General features: G+C 47.1%; 1 protein-coding gene across 9 annotated transcripts in view; it reads left to right on the forward strand.

Moving 5' to 3' along the window:
- The window catches only part of ATG7 (autophagy related 7), a 293,009-nt gene that overhangs the window by 164,719 nt on the left and 106,389 nt on the right, over positions 1 to 21,901 (forward strand). For 2 of the 9 annotated variants that reach the window (XR_011563078.1, XM_070776864.1), the window contains one exon: positions 1 to 21,901. This exon is cut by the window's right edge. The exons of the other annotated variants lie outside the window; for them this stretch is intronic. Coding sequence is in view for 1 of the 2 variants with exons in the window: in XM_070776864.1 (XP_070632965.1) it covers positions 1 to 75 (75 nt within the window). In the remaining variant the exon portion in view is untranslated. 9 annotated transcript variants of the gene reach the window in all.

A 21,901-nucleotide genomic window follows, 5' to 3' on the forward strand; every position in this document is an offset into this window, starting at 1 on the left:
AATAGAGCGATTCTGGACACAGACTACCCTGTCCCTCCAGTGAAAAGGCAAGCACCGAATGGACAGTCGGCCTGAATCCAGCATGCACGCTTGCATCACTGGTTCTCTCATCTCCTCTTCTCAGTTAGATGTTCAGCTTCTTGAAGGAAAGGACCACCTTTCCCATTCTCACCGGCTAACAGGTGCTGTGCACATAAGTCCTCAGGAAAGTATCCATCGGTTGGACGGCAAGAAGAGGTTTTATGTAAAAAAGACGCATCAACTGCTGAGACCACATTCTTGTTTTGAATTGTATGTAAGAGCTTTAGGGGCTTAGAGCTCATTGGAAATCCTGGAGTTGAAGTAAATTCAGCGACATCAAGTTTATATTTGGCCCTCAGTTGAGAGATCTCTGCCAGTTGAGCTCCGGGGGGCTCCCCATCTCAAAGGGTGGTCTGGTCGTCCGTCAGACGCTGGTGATGTGATGGCTAACTTCTGAGAGCTTGCTGTGTTCCAGATGTCTTAGTGAGCATTTGTTTGGGTTATCTCATTTAGTCTTTACAAGCATTTTATTTCACAGATGAGGAAATCAAGGTGCCTAGAGGCTAAGTTGCCCAAGTTGACATAGCTAGTAAGTGTTGGAGCCAAGTCATTTAGCTCCAAAACCTGTGTTTTTAACTATTACCTTACAATATCTAGTTGTTAGACTTGCCTTAGAGTCAGTTAAATTCCTGTTCTAAACGGCAGGCCCTGTATGTTGGACCATGGTTTTTACCTCTCCTAAACCTGTCTTCTCCGGACAGGTGCTTTGGTGGATCGTCACGGTGCATGCGTCCTACCCTTTTGGGTCAGAAACTCAATCTTGCCAGAGCTTGAAGACTAACTCCCGATAGCCAAACTCATAAGAAACTGAAATATAAAACACAGTGTCACATTTGTTCTGTCTGCCACTTCCCGTCCATACATGGGGAGACAGTTAGTAGTTGGGAGGTTTCATGATCACCTCATGGACCTGTGATCCCCCAGGAGCTGAAGGGTTTTGCTTTCCAGTAAGATCATCTTGCTAATCTCTGGACAAAGGCAGACACACGAACAAATGGTTGCAGAAACCCTGGGCTCCCTTTTTCAGACTCCACGTGGAACCTGATACCACCTATGAACAATCTTCTAGAGTTGCGTAGATTTTCGCTTTCTTGGTTAAAATGTGTCTCCTGACATGGCTCCTGTGTCACTTGGATTGACATGGGAAGCCCCCCATATCCTCAACTGCTTTTCTGCAATCTCTCCAGTAGACTGACTTCTACACGTGGCCAGGGTCCTCCAGCATGTGTCAGTTCTCCTGATTCCATTCTCCGAGGCTAGCCTGATTTCAGGATGTGCAGGGAGACCTCAGTATACCCACTCTGATGTGTGCTGAGTCCAGTCATTATCGCAGGGGAACATCGTAAGCACCTTACTGGAAGCCCAGGGGAAGCATTCCTTTGATCTTAGTGGCAGGAAGATGACAAACTGGCTGTATTTGAAAACAGGCTAACGGTCCTGAGTCATTACCAAGGAGGGCGTCTTTGGAAAAGGATAGGTCAAGTCTATCTGCTTGATCAGTAGCGATAAAGGGGAACATTTGTAGGCCTGATCAGCATCCAGTGAGATGGATCCCTGGGTAGCATCTACCCAGCAGCGCTGAACCCAAAGGGAAGTGACGGGCCTCCTGGCCCGCGCGTCCGACTGGTACACGGGCCTCAGCCAGCTAACGCGAGTGTGGCTGTTGTGGCCAAGAGAGAACCCTGGGAGGTCTGCAAATGTTTATTCTTGGACTGTGAGCAGCTAGAAGGCAGACGCTAGGTTTTACTCCAGTCTGTGATTCCAGCATCTGGCATGGAAGCTAGCATGCCCCAGAAAATAACAAGAATTTTTTTGTTTTTAATGAATGAGATTCCATTTATATGAAATAGCCAGCATAAGCAAATTTATAGACATAAAACAGATGAGTGGTTGTCAGGAGATGGTGGGGGTGAAGGGAGAGCTGGGAGAAATCAGGATGGGTCCTGGGTGTTTGGGGGATGATGCAAATGTCCTGGAATTAGATAGTGGTGATGGTTTCTCAATTCCATGAAGACATGTAAACCACAGAACTTTACACTTTAAACGGGTGAATCGTATGGTCTATGAATTATGTGGCATGTGAGTTGTATCTCAACAAATTTAATTTTAAAATGAATGAGAACTTGTTGTTGGTGGGGATGTAAAATAAAACGGCACAGGCCTTTTTGAAGACAGTCAGGCAGCTTCTTACAAAACAAGTCGTCTGTTCTTAGTTTATCATTCAGGATTGTGCTCCTAGGTATTCAAAGGGGTTGGGAACTTATGTCCCCACAAAAACCTGCACTTGAGTGTTTAGGGGAGCTGTATAATATAGCCACCCAGACTGGAAGCAACCAAGGTGTCCTTCAGTAGGTGAATGGATTTAAAAATAAAAAAACACAGATACATTCATACAGTGGAATATTATTCAGCAGTAAAAAGAGATGAGATGTGGAGGAGCTTTAAATGCATGTTGCTCAGTGAAAGGCCTCAATCTGAAAAGGCTGCTTACTGTGTAATTACTCGGTGATATGACATTCTGGAAAAGGCAAAACTATAGAAATAGTTAAAGATCAGTGGTTGTCAGGGGCTCAGGAGGAGGAAGGAAGGGTTAAGTAGGTGGCCCAAAGGAGGTTTTCATGACATATTTTGTATAACACTGTAGTGATGGGCACGTGTGAACCCTCAGAACGATAAAAACAGAGTGAACCCCAATGTGAAATACGGACTGGAGTTAATAATAACGTATCACGAGTGTTCCCATCGGCTGTAAGAAGTGTGCTGCACTAATGCGGGAGGTTAATAATAAGGAAACTGTGAGGCTTGAGGAGACAACACGTGGAACTCTGCTCAATGGTCTGCAAATCTGAAACTTCCCTTAAAGTCTGTCAACTTGAAAAGCAGCAACAAACATGAATGCGGCAGACACTTAACGTTCATGCCAGGCAGTACTGCCCTTGGTATTGTTTGCTTCAAGCTTTTCTTTCTTTAAGGTGAAAGAAATGTTACAGATGAAGCCCCCCTTGAGTGCCCTCGCCTTCCCAAGGGAAACCACCGCTACTAGTGTGTGCCCTCACTTCTGTATTTTATGTTGAGTGAACTGGATTTTCCGGGTGTTTACAAACAGTACATAAGTTGCATAAGCTGTGTTTTGCAACTTGAATTTTTCATGCAACCCGATGCTTTAAAGACCTGTCCATGTTGCTAAATATAGATCTAATGCTTTTATCTTTAAAAAAAATTTTTTAAACTCTAGTATCATATTCTCTTGTATATATGTTACTTCGTGTTATTTTTCCATTTCTCTGTTGATGGATGTTTAGATTATTTCTGATTTTATTATCACCACCAGTGCTGTAATAAAATAGTTTTTGACATAAAAAATAAAATAAAATGAATGAGAAGGCAGAACATTACACAGCTGAAAGGGGTAAGAGCAGGGCATTCTAAAAAGCAGACTCATTCATGCTGATGTGATCTGTTAGAGTCCTAGCGAGTTAACCCTTGAGGAACAGAGGACCACTTACCAAGCTGTGTTTACATTATCAGCTAACTAGTTATTACATAGGCTTGAGATCCATAATAAGGACCATTTTAAAAGCTGAGTCACCTTAGGGTTGAACAGTTGTTAGCACTGGGGAACTGAGGTTTATAGAGAGGAGATGAACACTTTTCTGAAACACAAATAATTGCAGATACTAGTGTCCAGACCCATTCTCTTCAGTATATTTTATGCACAGTAGCATCTCCAAGTTGCCAACAGTGTTCCACAATTCACCAGCATTCACTGAGCACTGACTGTGTGTCCGCTGCCAGCCCACGGGAGGACCACTTCTTGTCTGCTGAAAGTGTCCAGCCTCCTGGGCTCCAGGAAGCACAGTGCCATTCCAGCGGGGGACAAGGCCCACTTACCGCTGAACTGAGCAGTCTATTAAAACCCAGAAAGGATATTGAAAACAAACAGCTCTTCCTTGCTTACCAAGCATGGAGTACCTACAGCCCATGCCTGAAGAGTTGTTATTGTTTAGTAGCTCAGTCCTGTCCAACTGTTTTGCAACTCCGTGGACAATAGTTCAGCATGCTCCTCTGTCCGAGGGATTTCCCAGGCACTGACACTGGAGTGGGTTGCCATTTCCTTCTCCAGGGGATCTGCCTGATCCAGGGATCAAACCTACATCTCCTCTGTCTCCTGCATTGCAGGCAGATTCTTTATCACCAAGCCACGAGAGAAGCCCTGCCTAAAGAGAGCCACGCTCAAACTGGAAGATTCGTTGTACAGTTAAAGGAGGGGTGGTCAGTTTGACGTTGAAGGGGGCTGCAAGTTTTCTGGGTCCCAGGAGAAGAGAACAGATCGAGTCATGGGCCTTCTTGCCATGTGGCCTGAGCCCTGACCGTCCTTGAGACATGGAAAGTGTGGTCCACAACCTTTATTAACTTTTTTTTCCCACCTAGAAAAAAGCCAAGAAATTTCAGAGTAGTTCTCAGAGTAGTCCAGAATCATCATCTCAAAAAAAAAAAAAAAAAAGATAATCCCAGAGAGCTCAGAGGGATAAAAAGATGCGCTTGCTGAAAAGAATATTTCCCAACCTCTGCTAGCCCTTGGAGCCAACAAAAGGAAAACCTCGGCCTGTGTTTAATGAGTGAGAGAGTGCAGCTCGAAATGGGTGGAGAAGGAGGCTATTTAAAAGACCCTAAAGTACTGCAGCTGTTCTGGCTAATTTCTCTCATCTCAGCGATGTTCCAAGCCCTTTGTCTTCTCTGTGGGGCGAATTCATCTGGCTCTCCCATGAGTCATCCTGCCCACAAATAATCTTTCTCGGAGTAGCCCTTATGAAAATAGACAATTCACATTGCATTGTGTGAATTGGCAATGTGTGTCCCTTCCCTGGGTGGGCCGCGCTTCGTCTGCTCCGCCTGCATCCACACACGGCAGGACTTTCTGAGGCCCAAGCACGCCCTGAGCCGGGAGACAGGGGAGCACAGGGGGAGACTTCGGAACCCCGAATCTGAGGAAGGCTGCAGACAGCAGGCCCCCATCCCTTCTCCAGACATCTAGGTCTCACAGGTGGCACCTTGGCCACACGGGTTTCATGAGACTTATCTATGAAAAAGTAGACAGCATCAGAGGAAATTTTGTGTCATTAAACGTTACTATAACATTTCAACCTAGACCTTGCCAAATGTAGCTCTTCCTCTTTAGTACTTTCTTCTCTATCTGGCCAGCAGATCTGACCAACCAGCATTCTTATTTAAAATTTCCCTAGAGAGACACTGAGCCCTTTGAAGTAGAGACTAGAATGGATCTATGTTGTTTTTGCTCCTTAGCAAAATTCCCTCTTTCCCTATTGATTTTAGTCTAAGAGCCCATCCTGGACCTCTGCTCTCATCCCATGTGCTTTTTCTGGTGGAGTAACCCCTTTGGCTCATGATTGGAGTCTGTAATTGAAGGCCCGGATAGTCACGCCCTCGTATTCCGCCGGTCATGATGATTGGTGCAGAAATAGGCATATGACCCAGTGACAGCCGTGGGATCCAATGAGACTTGGGCTGGGAGGCGGGGCTAGGACTGGGGGCGTTGCCAGCATGAGCTCTGGGCCGGGGGCAGCCTTCTAGTGCTCCTGAGGGGAGAGCCAGTTTGCACGTGGAAACCACACATGGAAGACAGTTGAGTCTCCCTGAGGTGAGAGAGGGAAAGGGCGAGGACAGTCACGGCCTTATCCTCCGAGTCCCAAATTGAGCTGCCGTGAGGGTGCCATTATCTTGCTCTCTCGGCCTGTGAGCGGGCTCTCCTTTTGCCTTGAGTAAAGCAAGGTCAAGGGGGCCACATAGGATGAGATGGTTGGGTGGCTTCATCGCCTCAATGGACACGAGTTTGAGCAAGCTCCGGGAGAGGGTAAAGGACAGGGAAGCCTGGCCTGCTGCAGTCCATGGGGTCGCAAAGAGTCAGACACGATTTAGCGACTGAACAACAGAAGCAAGGTTAAGTTTCCTGTCGCTCACAACCGGGAGTTCCAACTCATTCAGGGGCAGCATCTCACTCAGCCCCAGCACCTGGCAGAGTGCCTGGCATGCAGAGGAAGCTCAGTATGTATTTACTGCACAAAGTCTCATTCAGTTGAACAGATGTTTGTTGAACACTCATGAGGAACCGAGTCTGGTGCTGGATCTTACAGGACCGCACTGCCCAGTACAGCAGCCGCTAGCCACATGTGCCTCTTTAACTGCATATTTAAATTGGTGGAAATTCAATTTTAAAAAGCTTCAGATCTAAAGTCACACCCTTCACATCTCGTGTTCAGTAGCCACAGGTGGCTGGTGGAACTGGACAGAACAGAGAACATTTTCATTGTTGCAGAAAGCTCTTGAGAACAGCGCTGCTGCAGAGATACAGACATGCACAAGACTCAGAACATGCCTCCAAGACGCTGTATCTTCCTTCCTTAGGGGATCTAAACTCCTGGGGGCAGGGAGGGGAAATAAGCCCATTTTTCTTTATACTCCACCCAGTCCCCAACCACCATGTCTCCCAACCAGAAACACAACCACTCCTTGGACGTGAAAATGTACGAAGAGGCAGAGACTTGCAAACTTCCCTTCCTTCTTTAACCCTGATTTTTGTCACCTCTTCCTGTTTATGCTGCTTCTACTCTCTTTTCTAACAGTGTCCAGCCTTTCCAGGCCCCAGGAGTAGAGAGGGGGACCTGTCTGCAAATGCAGGACTTTAGTGTACAGCCGCCCCAGGTGTGAGCAGCCTGAGAGAGGTGTATTTCAGGGCACTAAGCAGGCTCAGTTTCCACCGCGTCTCCTTCCAGATGACACTGTGCAGCGCCCTGTGCTGTGGAGACAGGTCAGCTCTGGGGCATGACCGTACCTCCCTGCGCAGGACTTCCCAGGGCCCTTGCTCACTTATCACCAACAATTACAATGTTTACAGACGCAGTAAAAGCCATTAAGAGGAAAAGCTCTTCCTGCTCTTCCTCCCTTGATCAAACCTGGAGAAGAACCGCTTCCACAAAGGGGAGGACCCATGCCAGGTTTATAAAAGGGAGGTGCTGCAGCTGCCTTTGGGTCCACCTTAAGGCGAGATCAGAAGTTTGTTGTTGTTGTTGTTTTTCCCCAACTCTTCTGCTAGGAAGAACTGTACTCTGGCGGCGGCACTGTCAGTAACTGGTCCTTCTCTCAGTTGGTAAATCACTGGGCATGATAAGCAGCAGCTTTGAAGTGAGTAGCGCGGCACCTCTGTTGATTCTCCAGCAGCAGATGGCGGCCGTGGGTGATGACGGGCAGGAGGCAGAGGGCTGAGCTTCCAGGGATGAAAGGGACATTTCACGTGGGAGACACCCGGGGTCTCTCCTTGGGGGTATAATTGGTCCTTCATGCATTGTTATCAGGGGTTCTCCCAGCACCTAGAAGAGTTGTTCTTCCCAGTTTAATCAGTGCTAAATGCATGAAAGAGTTTACATTCTAATGGAGGGAAATCAGGGTTCCAGCAAGTATAATAACTTCACGTTGTATAGGATTTAATAGACGCGTAATGACTATACTAGTTCAGGAGTGACAGGTAGCTTTCAGCTCATGCCCCTCTTAGCAGTTGTTCTTGGCCACTTGGAGGGTTGGGTCAGGAAGGATTTTTTGAGGCCACAAAAGTTTTTTGAGGATTTTTAAAAAATCTTTTGGCCACACTGCACAGCATGTGCAATTTTAACTCCCCGACCAGGGATCAAACCTGACCTGGTGTATTGGTAGCACAGAGTCTTAACCACCGATGACCAGGGAAGTCCCCAGGGACATTTCTTAATTGTATAGTCTCAGGATCCAGCACATTGCCTCATGTAGTAATTAACCATTAAGTGTACACTGGATAAATGAGCGATCCGATTTCCTGGTTTTAGAATGGGCCCGTGATTCTACGTGAATGACGCACGGTAAAGGCCTTAACTGTAAAGCCTTTTTGCAACAGAAATATTTCCCAGAGAACTTTGACCTATTTTTTTATGGATCTATTGCCTTGATTTTTTTTTTAAAGCCCTCTATTTTGCTATAATAAAACAACAAATTTCAAGAATTTCAAAATTGAAGACTAAACACCCTCATTTTCTATTTAAGTTGTCTAGAGAGGAATGTTGGCGTCTTAGAACAGAAGCCTGACAGATTTAGGTTTGACTTTCAGCTCAACCATTAACCCACTCTGTGACCTTAAGCTAGTCACTTCTCTCTGGGTCTCAGTGTCCTCTGTAAAGAGAGAGAATTGCAGTCAGTGAGCTCTTTGATTCTGCGAATCAGGATAGAGGATGAGAAGAAAACTGGTTTCAACAACAATCTGTCTTTGGCGCAACTGATAGCTTCTCTGATTCCAGCTTCACTTTCTGTCGAAGGAGCAGTGATCATGGGGAAATGTAGGGTAGAGGTGTGTGTGTGACATTTTTAATGATGAACCACGACCATAAAATGAGTCTGTTTTGGTGTCTCTGCAGAATGTTACATAAGATTTGCCCTGTTTTCCAAGAGGACTGTGGTACGTGTAATATACAAAAATGTAATATGTCACCTCAAACTCATGTCTTGGCTGGCATTCAGCATGAAGACTCTGACAGTTATGTTTTTTCCTTATATTTATGTACATTCTACCTGATTCTAAAAAGAATATTTAAGATCGTTATAGTCAAAACCATAGACATAACTGAATCTAAAAGCCTTTAGGATGAGATTAAAAGGACAAGAGCCAAGTTTTCTGTTCTTAGAGTCATTTTTTTAGGAAACATAAACTAAGGGAAGCTTCCAGAGTTGAACATGGAGTGTAAGTCCGTGGTTCCTGGCAGCCAGAGCGAATAGGGAGGCAATGGGCTGCCCCGTCTTCCTTGTCTGATAACAGCCAGGGTGATTGGCTGTGGACGGCGGCCGTGGGGAATGCAGGCAGCTTGTCAGCCTGCCAGGCCTGTTCGAAGAGCCTCTTATATCACCAAGGCAATAGCCATCAGTTAATGATCGATAGTGGCTATTTTACTAGTTGTTTGGGGGGACTTTCACCAGACCACCACACAAAATAATAGCAGCTGATGCTTACTTTTTTCGTACTTACGTGCCAGTCACTGTTCCAAGCTCCTTATCTAATAGTAACATATCAAATCCTTAAAACCGCTCTGTGAGGTAGGAACAGCACTCTCAGGCCTGTGGTCTTACCCACTGCACCGTGCTGCCTCTCTCACCTCTGAGATCATGCGGAGATTTCACTTGGCACCAGTCACACAGCTCAACTCTCAGGGTCCGAGCCATCTCAGGACAGAGCGTCTCGTTTAAAGGAACAATTACCAGGTAGACCTTAGGCAGCCACCTTAGCCATGCTACCCAATTCGGCGGGTCAGTTGTTGCTCACTGAGTTAAGCGGTTCTTCTCGCATTGTTTTAAGGTGGCATGTTGCATTTTAAAGGAACAGTGTGGGCTCCGTCTAGGCATTCTTTCCCTCATCTCATTGTTCGTGAAGCCACATCATACATCCACCACCCACCACCTTGTCTTCAAGTATCTTTCATCTGCATCAGGGGTGCCAGCTGACTCATTCAGGAGGGTGGCTGCCTGGCAAGCTGTGTTGAGAGGGGGTCTCAGGCCTGGTTCAGATGTGATGAGAGAGGTTCATGGCTGAGTCGTCACATCTGCCGTGGGCAAGCATGAGCGCATGTCTTTGCCAGCCATGGTCTAGTTCAAGGTCAGGGCTTCCCTCTGCACCCTGTGGCTTCTGAGATGATTTTCCTTCGAGAAGAGAAGAGAATGGAGTGGTTCACATAATTGACATAGTTCCTTAATTCATTGCACAACAATCTGTTGAATTCTCTCTTTGTACAAGATACATAATAAAAAGATGAATAAGTCTTGAGTCTCTTTCTCCAAAAATTTTTTTTTGTAGCCACAGACATATAAATTTAACAAATCATTTCCATACAGTGAGGTAATGCTTATGAAGTGCTGTGGTAAGGGCAGACAGGCATCACGGTGCCAGTGAGCCCAAACCCCATTCAGTCCTGTCGATGGGCCCTGTGAGGGAGTATGTTTTGACAGCCATTGGGCTTCCCTCGTGGCTCAGACGGTAAAGAATCCGCCTGCGATGCAGGAGACCCGGGTTCAATCCCTGGATCGGGAAGATCCCCTGGAGGAGGTCTTGGCAACCCACTCCAGTATTCTTGCCTGGAGAATCCCATGGACAGAGGAGCCTGGCAGGCTACAGTCCATGGAGTCACAAAGAGTAGGACACAACTGAGTGACTTACACTTTTGGCAGGGCCAGCATCCCCAAGATTTTTGGGCAACTGTCATATTCGTTGAGCATACAGCACCATCATTAGCAGGCTGTCTCTTCGAGTCTTGATGAGTTACTCACCCAGGAACAGAGGATAAAATGGAGTCTATCATGATTGATCAGTATTTCTCAAGGTTGGCTATGAGTAAGAACTTTGAGAAGGATGAAGCCAGGGATCTGGGGAGTCAGTCCCGGGGAGGTGGAGTCGGACGGTCACAGGGAAAGGCAGAAAGGCCAGAGATGAGCCAGCATCTCTGTGTAAACTAGGAAATATGTTCTCTCCAGACGTACGACAACCATAGAAGACAGTGATGGAGTCAGAAACGGCACCACTGGGGCTGAAGAACCCCAAACGAAGCCATTTTGAAGCTGACCTTTGATTTCAGAGAGAGCTTTAGCTTAATCGACAGAGTATTTTCCCTTCTCACTGCCTTGTAAAGACAGGCATCCCACGTCCGCTGAGAGGCAGGTGAGGAGACCCAGCCTGTGGTGTGAGATTGCACGGTGAATAACGGAGCAAAGACGCCCAGGACGGCACTTGGTCTCTCACACCCCACACTTGCTCTTCAGTTTAACGCTGAGCCTGAGGAGGATTCTTCTCAGTGGTTTTAAGAAAATCATGAAGCTTGATACTGTGCCTAATCACCAAGAAACAAAACATGACAACCGAGAGGACACTTTGGACGTCACCTTGTCCGGTGCTCTTGTTCTAAGATCCAGGAGACAGCTCCAAGTTACACAGGGGTTCAGGTGTTAAACCTCCTCGGCCCTCACTGTGCCTTTGTCTGAGTGGAAGTGCCTGCAGGAGCGGTTTAAGAGTCTCTGCTCCTCCTCCGAGGACTCACTGTAAGACATCTTCACCGACAGCGCAGTGTTAAAGAATCTGCCTGCAAGGCAGGAGACGCAGGTTCAGTCCCGGGTCAGGAAGATCCCCTGGAGGAGGGCATGGCAACCCACTCCAGTATTCTTGCCTGGAGAGTCCCATGGACAGAGGAGCCTGGCGGGCTGCAGTCCACGGGGTCACAGACAGTCAGACACAGCTGAGCGACTAAGTGCACATAAAGAACTTTGTAAGCCTCTTTCATTCGTTCGTTCAGCAAACGTTACTGCACAGTGGCAAAGTACCAGGCGTGGACACAGCCTCTGGGAACACAGCAGTGCAGAAAGTGGAGGCTCTGTCGCTGTGGAAGTTAGCATTCTAGAGACATTTAGCTTCACCAAGACTCCTCTAGATGATGTATTAATAGGCTCACCTGGTTACTAATACACTTCACCTTGTGCTCAGTTGCCCAGCACGTAAGAAATCTGCTGGGGCCCTGGGCGGTCCCCCGCCCTCAGCCTGCACCTGAGTTCCGGACCTTTATGAGGGGCCCTGGCTCCCCATCCTCCACCCCGTATGTAGATTTCTACCCATTTATCCAACTCTTCCATTTCCCTGATAGCTGCTGACTTGAGTTTGCAGCAGAAAATTCAGCGTCCTCCTCCTAAAGGACTCAAATGGCTGACCAGAAGCAGAAGTGGCCTCCCTTTAGGGTGTTATAAGGCAGTTCTGCTGTCCTTATCTGCTTCCGGGTGAACCAACTGGCACAGAAGCATCTCTTCGCTGCCCCTTTAGTAATGCTGCAAGAAATAGTGTCTCCAGTAATCTGTGCTTCCCTAAAGCCAGTCATTTTACCACCTTGGAATAGCAATTGTGAGTGAACTTTTTTTTTTTTCTCACCCCGGAAGGAGTGTTTCTCATCCTTGTCTGCATCTGGACTTGGTAGATGCAGGTAGAGTCTACATCTAGACTCTGCATGGCTGGTACCCTTTCTAAATTATCCAGAACACTGTTGGCTTCAAGTGCCACACCCTCAGCTTGAGTCATGAGAGGCGAAGGGAAGTCATGGGGCACTGAACACAATGAAAGGAAAGGTGGGTCCAGCAAACCTCGGGCGAAGCTGCAGTTTTGGAGCAGCACGAACAGGTGTTCTCCCTGGAGACGGGCGTCTTCCTCCAGGCAGGAAGCGTGGCCGCTGGCAGCTTCAGGCACCTGACGCGGACCAGCCCCCGACCCAGACCCAGAACTCACGGCCCAGCTTGCATCTCTTCCTTATTTGGGGGTCAGCCAGATTGAGCCAGAGAGGTGGGGTCTGAAAAGGAACATGCTTGGCATGAGGGGAGGAAGATACTGGCCATTACCAGGAGACGGGAGGTGCTGGGCAAGCAAAACTGAAAGTGTTGGGACTAACCTGACCGCACCAGGAGAGCGATGATGAAGTGATTTAAGCAGAGAGAGGCATGATGCGCATTTCAAAAATAATACATTTTCAGTGAGGCTCCCCTCACCGGCTTTCCCTTCACTGACCCTCCTGATTGATAGACTCTGCGGCCCCTTGGTCCAGGTGCCCACGGGAGGCGGGATGCTCCCAGCCCACAGGCTGGTTTCCAGGACGCCCCATGCTTTTTGCTCCCACCGGGTGAGGCGTATGCTCTCCAGGAGTCACTCATGTTTCTTGCCAGACCTGGAAACGCCAGATGGCATGGTTGTAATTGTACCGTTTAAGTAAATATCCCCAAAGTGAAAAAAGAAAAAGTGCACAAAAGAAAGTTATTTCTATGAAAATCAAGTTTAGTTCAGGAAGATTCAATGACAGTAGCTAGAAGCAACGACTCTTCTGCAGTGGGGAGAGGGTTTGACCTTTTATTCCAGAACAGGTTCTAGAGTCTAATCCCCTCTATACAAATTCTTGTGTTCAGTCGCTCAGTTATGTCCAACTCTTTTGGGACCCCATGGACTGTAGCCCGCCAGGCTCCTCTGTCCATGGGATTCCCCAGGCAATAATACTAGAGTAGGTTGCCATTTCCTTCTCCAGGGGATCTTCCTGACCCAGGGATCGAACCCATGTCTCGTCCATCTCCTGCATTGGCAGGTGGATTCTTTACCACTGGGCCACCTGGGAAGCCAAATTCTAGCTCACCATTAACAAGCTGTGCAACCTTGGGCAAGCGGTGGGACCTTCCTGAGGTGGAGACCCTGTACTGTAGACCCTGTACTGTAAAATGGAAATAGTAATAACTTTGTCAGGGGATTCTGAACACTAAGATGATGTATTTACAACACCGAACACAGTTCCTGGCACATAGTAAGCCCTCAAAAATGGGACCCCTGTCATGGTCATTCTAGTTAACAGTCATAATCTGAAGTGAGGCATGTATGTCTACACTGTTCCACACTGCTCATGTCAAGTGGTCTAATGAGAGGGTGTCATTTCCATTCAGGAATTTAATAGATGTCTTTCTGGTAATAACAGAAGTAAATGTTTGACCATAGAGATAAATTTCCCGTTACTTATCAAATCAACTTGTGAAAGTTTAAATAATATCATTAATGTAAAAGCTACCTCTGATTCCCTTTGCTACACAGCAGAAACTAACACAACATTGTAAACCAACTATACACGGATAAAAATATTTTTAAATAACAAAGTAAATTAGAAAAGGCTGCCTCCATGAAAATGTGGTTTATTAGGATGAATCTGTAGTACAGCCTTCTTCTCTAATGTGTGTCCCGTCTGTGCTTAGCTGCGCAGTCGTGTCCGACTCTGCGACCCCGTGGACTGTAGCCCACCAGGCTCCTCTGTCCATGGAATTCTCCAGGCAAGAATACTGGAGTGGGTTGTCATGCCCTCCTCCGGGGGATCTTCCCGACCCAGGGATTGAACCCATATCTCCTGCATTGCAGGCGTATTCTTTACCCGCTGAGCCATCTGGGAAGCCCCCTTCCCTAATATGAGGCTGTTGTAAAAGTTACAAAGCCAAGGATGTGAAGCAGGGGAGACTTGGAAGATCTCCAAGTGCATAAGAAGCCTGTCGTCGGCCCTATTCATAGCTTCGCTTCCTGGATCCGTGTTCTTGAAGCTGCGACATTCTTTTCATTTGTGCCTTTCACAGGGGGCAGTCAAATTTAGTTATAATTATATTTAGGGCATCTGGATCCTCGTCAGCGTTTCTGGCTCCGTTTTAGAACCTAAAGTCTGCGGCTTATTCCTAATGTGGAAAATGGAGTAATCCCCTAGGCCTGAGAAGAGAAGCTCCAGCATCCAGGCTGCCGTTACTATAGTGAGACGCTGCCTCAGACATCACAAGACTTGTTATACAAGGAAACATGATTACAGTGGATTAGAGAAACTTGCCAGGGCCTTGAAGGATTTATTACTTTTTGAATTCTGAATGAGACATAAATGTGCTTTTCCCCTTTTAATTTTGGACCCCATATGGAGAAGGTGGAAAAAAAAAAAAATCCTTAAGCAAATTCTAGAATGCTTAGCTGCTAGCGCTGGGTTGGATGTCGTATCCAAGTCATATTGCAAAGGGCACGAATACTTGGCAGAGACGCAAAACAGTCACTCCTTTCTCTCTGCACTGCCAAGATCGTTACTGCCCTGTCTCCCAGAGGGAGAGGAACGCAGCTCTTTGGGGAGTCTTCTGGAAGGCAGCGTGGTGTAACGGGAAAAGCAGCACACTTGGAGGCGTGAGGCCTGGACTGCGGCTTCCGCACTTAAAGCTCTGTGAGTTTTCAACAGGTGACACTCTCCGAGCCTCAGTGTCCTGTTATGAAATATAAGAGCAGTAATTCCCATCTCTGGCTTCCCAAGTGGCTCAGATGGTAAAGAATCTTCCTGCCAATGCAGGAAACGCAGATTGATCCCTGGGTGGGAAGATCCCCTGGAGGAGGAAATGGCAACCCACTCCAGTATTCTTTCCTGGGAAATCCCTGGTGGGCTCCAGTCCATGGGGTCGGAAAAGAATTGGACATGACTGAGCAACTAAACATACACACACACACACACAATTCCCATCCCAGAGAGTGGCTTTAAGGTTTAAAGTATGTTAAATATCGCATATAGAATCTCAAATATTTTTAGCATTGCTGTCAAAATGGTGCCAGCAGCCTACTCATATGAGTTCATAGCTCTTGGAATTTTGCTGTTGACCCTAAAGGAGACACTGGTTTAAAAAAAATAAAGGTGGCCTCTCACCTTATCTATTCTCCAAATTGTTTGATGCCTCTGGATATTAACAAGATAGCATGGTGTAGCAGTTAGGAACAATGGAGGACTCAGACGGGCCGAGTTGAAGTTCACTCCTTACTTTCTAGCTGTGACCTTGAACAATTCACCCAACTTCTACTGTCCTCAACTTCCTCATCTGTATATTTTTCTTTGGACATGAAAATAGTACCTCGGGCATTCTCTATCCCCTTTACCCTGTTTGAGTTTCTATATGGCATTTATCACCGCCTACAGTCTGTGTTTGTTTTCTGTCTTCCACTCCAGCACCCAGTCTTAAGGGCAAAGACTTTATTATGTCTTGTTTACCATTTATATGTCTTGATGAGGATAGTGAGTGGTACGCTACTGCAGTTTATCCTTTTGACCTTTGACTTCTATTTTTAAAAAAAAATTCCCCTCCTGGTGTCATGGCTAAATTTATATACAGTAGCCGAGTTAGCAACTGGGCAGAGTTGTTTTCTGTTTGGAAATACCTGTGTGCTTACAGTCGGGCTTCTGTTTCCTGAAGCTGCTTACCCGGCCTTCCGTGGCACAGTTTGACTTATGATGTCAGAAGATTGACAGGCAGAAGTCTGACTCAGGGATTCAGCAAGGAAAGAACAGGACTTTTCAGCCCGGCTCGCCCTCTGAGGCAGGGCTGGACAGGACTCAGAAAGGTCTTGGGTTTCAATTTATCTAGGAAGGTATTTAGCAAATTATTTTTAACCATTCGGATTTGGTGCAGATCATCCGAGGAGTCCCCCTGCCCAGAGCATCCTCTTTGGCTTTTATCTTCTCAGTATGAGGGAAACCACTGAAGAGCCCAGGTTCCCACAGCCACTCAGAGTGAGGCAGTGCAGACAGGTGATGTTCAGGCTTGAGTGTCAACGGCCTTCACTAGCCCTCTCCCCCCAAAGAGGTGGGGTTCAAGGCCACAAGCCGTGTGGACCCCAAGAAGAGCTCTTGACCTCCGGCCTCATTCTTTGCAGCTCTGCCCCCTGGCACTCAGAGCTCTCTGTGGGTGGGTTGAGGATGGAAACGCTGAAGCAGTGCACAGCTGCCCAGTCTTGTTGGACTTCTGCATCGCGGCTCACTCATCTCTTACTGAGTTTGCTCTTTGCACGAACAGTTAAGCCAGGCCCATTGGAATCCAAGTCCTGACTTGTCAGCAGAGGGCTTGGTTGAAGTTCTGCAAACAAGATACGTCCACGGATTTGGCTTTAAGGATACAGTGAAGCCGCATCACCGTCAAGCCTGTCTGTTCGTCGAGAGTCCCTTGCTTCAGTCACAAAGCCCTCCCCAGCCATTCCCACACACTCAGACCAGGAACCAGGGTCCATTTGACCTTTTCACCCCAGAGCAGCAGGGGAAGAGCTGCATTTCTGCCTCCAGTAGCACCAACATCCCTCTTCTCCTGCCCCTTTCTCAGCAGCCTGACTGGGGTTCTTAGGGGCCTTCAGAGGTCATGTCCACGTGCTTTAACTACCACAAAAAGTGTTTCTGTCTTGTTCTTTCAACAAAACTCTATTTAAGCTCTGGAAATCCTGGCAAGGGAGAAGCCACTGCTTGGCATGAGGATGTCTTTGTGTCTCTGTAGCGTGTCGTGAAGCCTGCTTCGTCTTCCACAGGAGCCTGGCAGCTTCTGTGCGCTGTTTATCACGTGCCAGTCCTGTGCAGAGCACTCTGTGAAACTTGCCGTATTTAATCCTGTTGTTGTTCTTACTGTTGTTCGGTCGCTAGGCTGTGTCCCACTCTTTGTGGCCCCATGGACTGCAGCACGCCCTGTCCCCATCCTTTGCTGTCTCCCAGAGTTTGCTCAGACTCATGTCCATGGAGTCAGTGATGCTGTCCAACCATCTCATCCTCTGCTGCCCTTTCCCCTTTTGCCATCAGTCTTTTCCAGCCATCAGGGTCTTCTCCAAAAAGTAACTCTTTGCATCAGGTGGCCAGAGTAGTGGAGCTTCAGCTTCAGTCCTTCCAGTGAGTATTCAGGACTGTTTTCCTTTCATCTCCTTGCAGTCTAAGGGACTCTCAAGAATCTTCTCCAGCATCACAGATCAAAGGCATCAGTTCTTCAGATCTCAGTCTTCTTGATGGTCCAACTCTCACATCGGCACATGACTACTGGAAAAACCATAGCTTTGACTATGTAGACCTTTGTTGGCAAAGTAATGTCTCTGCTTTTTAATATGCAGTCTAGATTGGTCATAGGTTTTTTTCCAAGGAGCAAGCATCTTTTAATTTCATGGCTGCAGTCACTGTCCTCAGTGATTTTGGAGCCCAAGTAGATAAGATCTGTCACTGCTTCCACTTTTTCTCCATCTGTTTACCATGAAGTGATGGGACCGGATTCCGTGATCTTAATTTTAATACTGAGTTTCAAGCCAGCTTTTTCACTCTTCTGTTTCACCGTCATCAAGAGGCTCTTTAGTTCCTCTTCACTTTCTGCCATTAGAGTGGTATCATTTGCATATTTGAGGTTGTTGATATTTCTCCCAGCAGTCTTGATTCCAGCTTGTGTTTCATCCAGCCCAACGTTTTGCATGGTGTATTCTGCCTAAAGGTTAAATAAGCAGGGTGACAATATACAGCCTTGTCGTACTCCTTTCCCAGTTTTGAACCTGAATGTTGTTCCATGTCTGGTTATAACTGTTCCTTCTTGACCTGCATACAGGTTTCTCAGGAGACAGGTAAGGTGGTCTGGTATTCCCACCTCTTTAAGAATTTTCCATAGTTTGTTGTGATCCATAGTCAGTGAAGTATAATCAGTGAAGCAGAGCTAGACGTTTCCTGGAATTTCCCAGCTTTCTCCATAATCCAACAAATATTGGGAATTTGATCTCTGGTTCCTCTGCCTTTTTTAAACTGAGGCTGTACGTCTGGAAGTTCTCGGTTCATGTACTATTGAAGCCTAGCTTGAAGGATTTTGAGCATGACCTTATTAGCATATGAGATAAGCACAGTTGTACGGTCGTTAGAACATTCTTTGGCATTGCCCTTCTTTGGGACTCGAATGAAAACTGAGCTTTTCCAGTCCTGTGGCCACTGCTGAATTTTCCAAATTTGCTGATATTGAGTGCAGCACTTTAACTCCATCATCTTTTAGGATTTGAAATAGCTCAGCTGGAATTCTGTCACCTCCACTAGCTTTGTTCATAGTAATGCTTCCTAAGATCCACTTGACTTCACATTCCAGGATGTCTGGCTCTACGTAAGTGACCACACCATTGCGGTTATCCAGGTCATTAAGACCTTTCTTGTGTAATTCTTCTGTGTTTTTTTGCCACCCCTTCTTAATCTCTTTGGCTTCTGTTAGGTCCATACTGTTTCTGTCCTTTATTGTGCCCGTCTTCACATGAAATGTTCCCTTGATATCTCCAGTTTTCTTGAAGAGATCTCTGGACTTTCCCATTCTGTTGTTTTCCTCTATTTCTTCTCATTACGAAGGCCTTCTTATCTCTCCATGCTTTTCTCTGAAACTCTGCATTCAATTGAGTATATCGTTCCCTTCCTCTCTTGCCTTTTGCTTCTCTATTTTCTCAGCTATTTGTAAAGCCTTCTCAAACAACCACTTTGCCTTCTATCATTTCTTTTTCTTGGGGATGGTTTTGATCCCTGCCTCCTGTACAGTGTTAAGAACCTCCGTCCATAGTTCTTCAGGCAGTCTGTCTACCAGGTCTAATGCCTTGAATCTATTCATCACCTCCACAGTATAATCATAAGGACTCTGATTTAGGTCATACCTGAATGTCCTAGTGATTTTCCCTACCTCCTTCAATTTAAGCCTGAATTTTGCACTAAGAGTTTAATCCTTATCCTTTGGTAAATGACAGTGTTCCCATTTTGAAGAGGAGGAAGTTGGGGTTCAGAGAAATGTCATGAGTGATCAGGTCTAAAATTCAGGTGTAGGATCCCGTAGTGAAGGGGCACCCAGCAAGCTGCCAGCGGGTCCAGACCCGGGCCTTCCCTGAAGCCGAGTCCCGTGGGCAGATGGGGTTTAGGGGTGGGGAGGGAACTCCAGATGGAGCTGCTGGGATCCAGAGTCTGAGGAACTTATGACCTCTCTCCAGATTCCTCTGACTCAGTCTGTCCTCTAAGAGGCAAACAATCCCCCGGAGCAGAGTTCTTCTCAAGTCATCTGAGCGCCATTGGTTTTCAGTGCTCTCTGCGTTAGGATTGTAGACTCTTGCCTTCTCTTCCAGCCTGGCTATTCTCTGTCAGAGTCCACATGGTCATTTCCCATCAATGACCACAGGCTTCAGTCTCTGTCCCCCTCCAGTCTGCCCTCCGCACAGGTCACCCCACCTTGAGTGGCACACACAGTTACTCAGGGACACAGTTACTCAGAGGCTCAGCTTTGGCTCCAGGATCTGATCAGTCCCTCAGGGCAGACGAGCCCGGCTCCAGCCTGCCTCCCAAGCTCTGTCCTCCTGCCCTGGACCACCTGTGCTCTTGTTCTCCCCACCTGGGAAGCACCTACTGATCCTTTCTGAAGGGTCCCTTCTCACCCTCGTCACCCTGGATCGTTAGCTTCCTGAGAATGAGAACCATGTCTTAAGCATCTCCATGTCCTCAGTACCTACCATAATACCTGGCACATACTAGAAACATTTTTGAAAGAGCGAGTGAATTTTTGACTCTGAGGGAGGTGAGGGTGGAAGGTCAGCAACACCGTCAGTAGCAGGCCCCCTCTGTCCGCAGCGACCTCACAGCGCACATCTCGTTGATGCTCCGTCTATGTTTGGTCGCATGCAATTGCTGCCTCAAGAAAAGCCGGTGGTGCCCCCCAGTGTCTCACGTGTTCTACTCTTTTTTAAGAGAACTCAGAAGAGTGCTTCACAGGCTGCCTCTTTAGAGAAATCCTTTAGGATTAAAGTCTACAAGATTACTTCCTATATCAGTCAGGCCTCCTTGGTTGAAAGTTAGACACTAACTCAGAGAGACTTAAGCAAACATGGGGATTTATTTGTTCAACTAACTGAAAACTTTCATGGATAGTGCTAGCCTTAGGCACTACTAGATCCGAGTTTTCAAAGAATGTCAGCCATGACCTTTCTGCCTCCTCCTTTGCCTGGCTGGTCTCTGCTTCACTTGGTTCTCAGGCAGCCTCTCTCCACAAGAAGGCAAGTTGGCACCGGGAGCCCCAGGTGTAGCGACTTCCATGGAAAGGGAGCCTTGTTCCCGGCGACACTGTCCTGTCTTGCTTCGCTGGTTACTGGTGGCCCGCTCACCACGGTGGGACAGGGGTAGCTGTCCCTGCCCAGGTGCAGGATGTGTTCCCATCACCACGGTGTGTGGGGTGAATGACCCATGCAGATCACGTGGCTGAGAGTCAGGGAGAGCTCGGTAAGACATTAGAAAGCTGGCATGACTGTCCCAGAGGTGGTGATGCAGGCTGATCCGGGGCAGGGCTCCCTGTCTGCTGTGGTTACGTTTCCTTTCTTTTCTGTTGCTGATACTTCTAACATTCCTCTTATTTCCAAGAGCTAGATGGGATGATGGATCCCAGGCAGGTGGCTTGTCTTCTCCCCTTTTTTTTTTTTTTTTTGGTAAATATCTGTCCCCTGGGATTAATAAGACTAGCCAGTCAACTGCTGCCTTTGACTGACTTTTCACCCTAGCCTCTGTGATGGGTACAGCAGCCCCCGGGTTTGTGTCGGGGCCTTGGAGTGCCAGACGGAGAGGTGTGGGCACAGCATGCCTGCATGAGGACCTGTGTCTCTTGGTAAGATCACGGAATACTCACATGCCCAGTGGTTTTGAAAGTGGAATCCTGCCACGAGTTCTCTGATACTGTGTAGATTTAAAGTAAACAGTTTGGAAGTTTCCCCGGCAGTCCAGTGCTTAGGACTCAGCGATTTCACTGCTGTGGCCCTGGGTTCAGTCCTGGTCAGGGAACTAAGATCCTGCAAGCTACATAACAACAACAAAAAATAATAATAATAACAGAGAAATAAATACTCTTCTCAGGAACACACTTTCTTTCTGCCGTTAGCCCGTGATTTCTCACATTCGGTGACTTTCCTACTGATGCTCAGCTCTGACTGCCACGTGTCACTGTGATCAGGCCGTGAAGCACGCGTATCGGCAGGCTCTTCTCACGTGAGGCATAATAACAAACCATCGTGGCCCAGATCCTGGCCTTGTTCCGTGTCTCCCGTTGGCTACCTTGCCTTTTCCCTGCCACTCTTCACGTGCTGGTTTCTTGGCATGCTTTGCACCCGTTTGCTTGTCACCTAGGAAGTGTTTTCTGAGCTCCTACCACCCACCCAGATGGAGATTTAGATTTTTTTTTTTTTTTTTTTTGAGTACCTACTTTCTGTTCAGTACATCAATAGGCCTCCTTTGCAAATCATCCTATTTATTTCTCATAGCAACCCTTTGAGGGATGGGTATTCTCACCACTTAAAAAATGTGGGATTTAAGGTAAAGAGAGGTTAAGAATTTAAGGTTACATGCCAGTTAGGTTCCTTCTGTCTGAACCCAGCTGGCACATACGTAAATGTTAAACCAAGGCT

The sequence above is a fragment of the Bos indicus genome, chromosome 22 (assembly GCF_029378745.1).
Source record: "Bos indicus isolate NIAB-ARS_2022 breed Sahiwal x Tharparkar chromosome 22, NIAB-ARS_B.indTharparkar_mat_pri_1.0, whole genome shotgun sequence".
Classification (NCBI taxonomy): Eukaryota; Metazoa; Chordata; class Mammalia; order Artiodactyla; family Bovidae; genus Bos; species Bos indicus.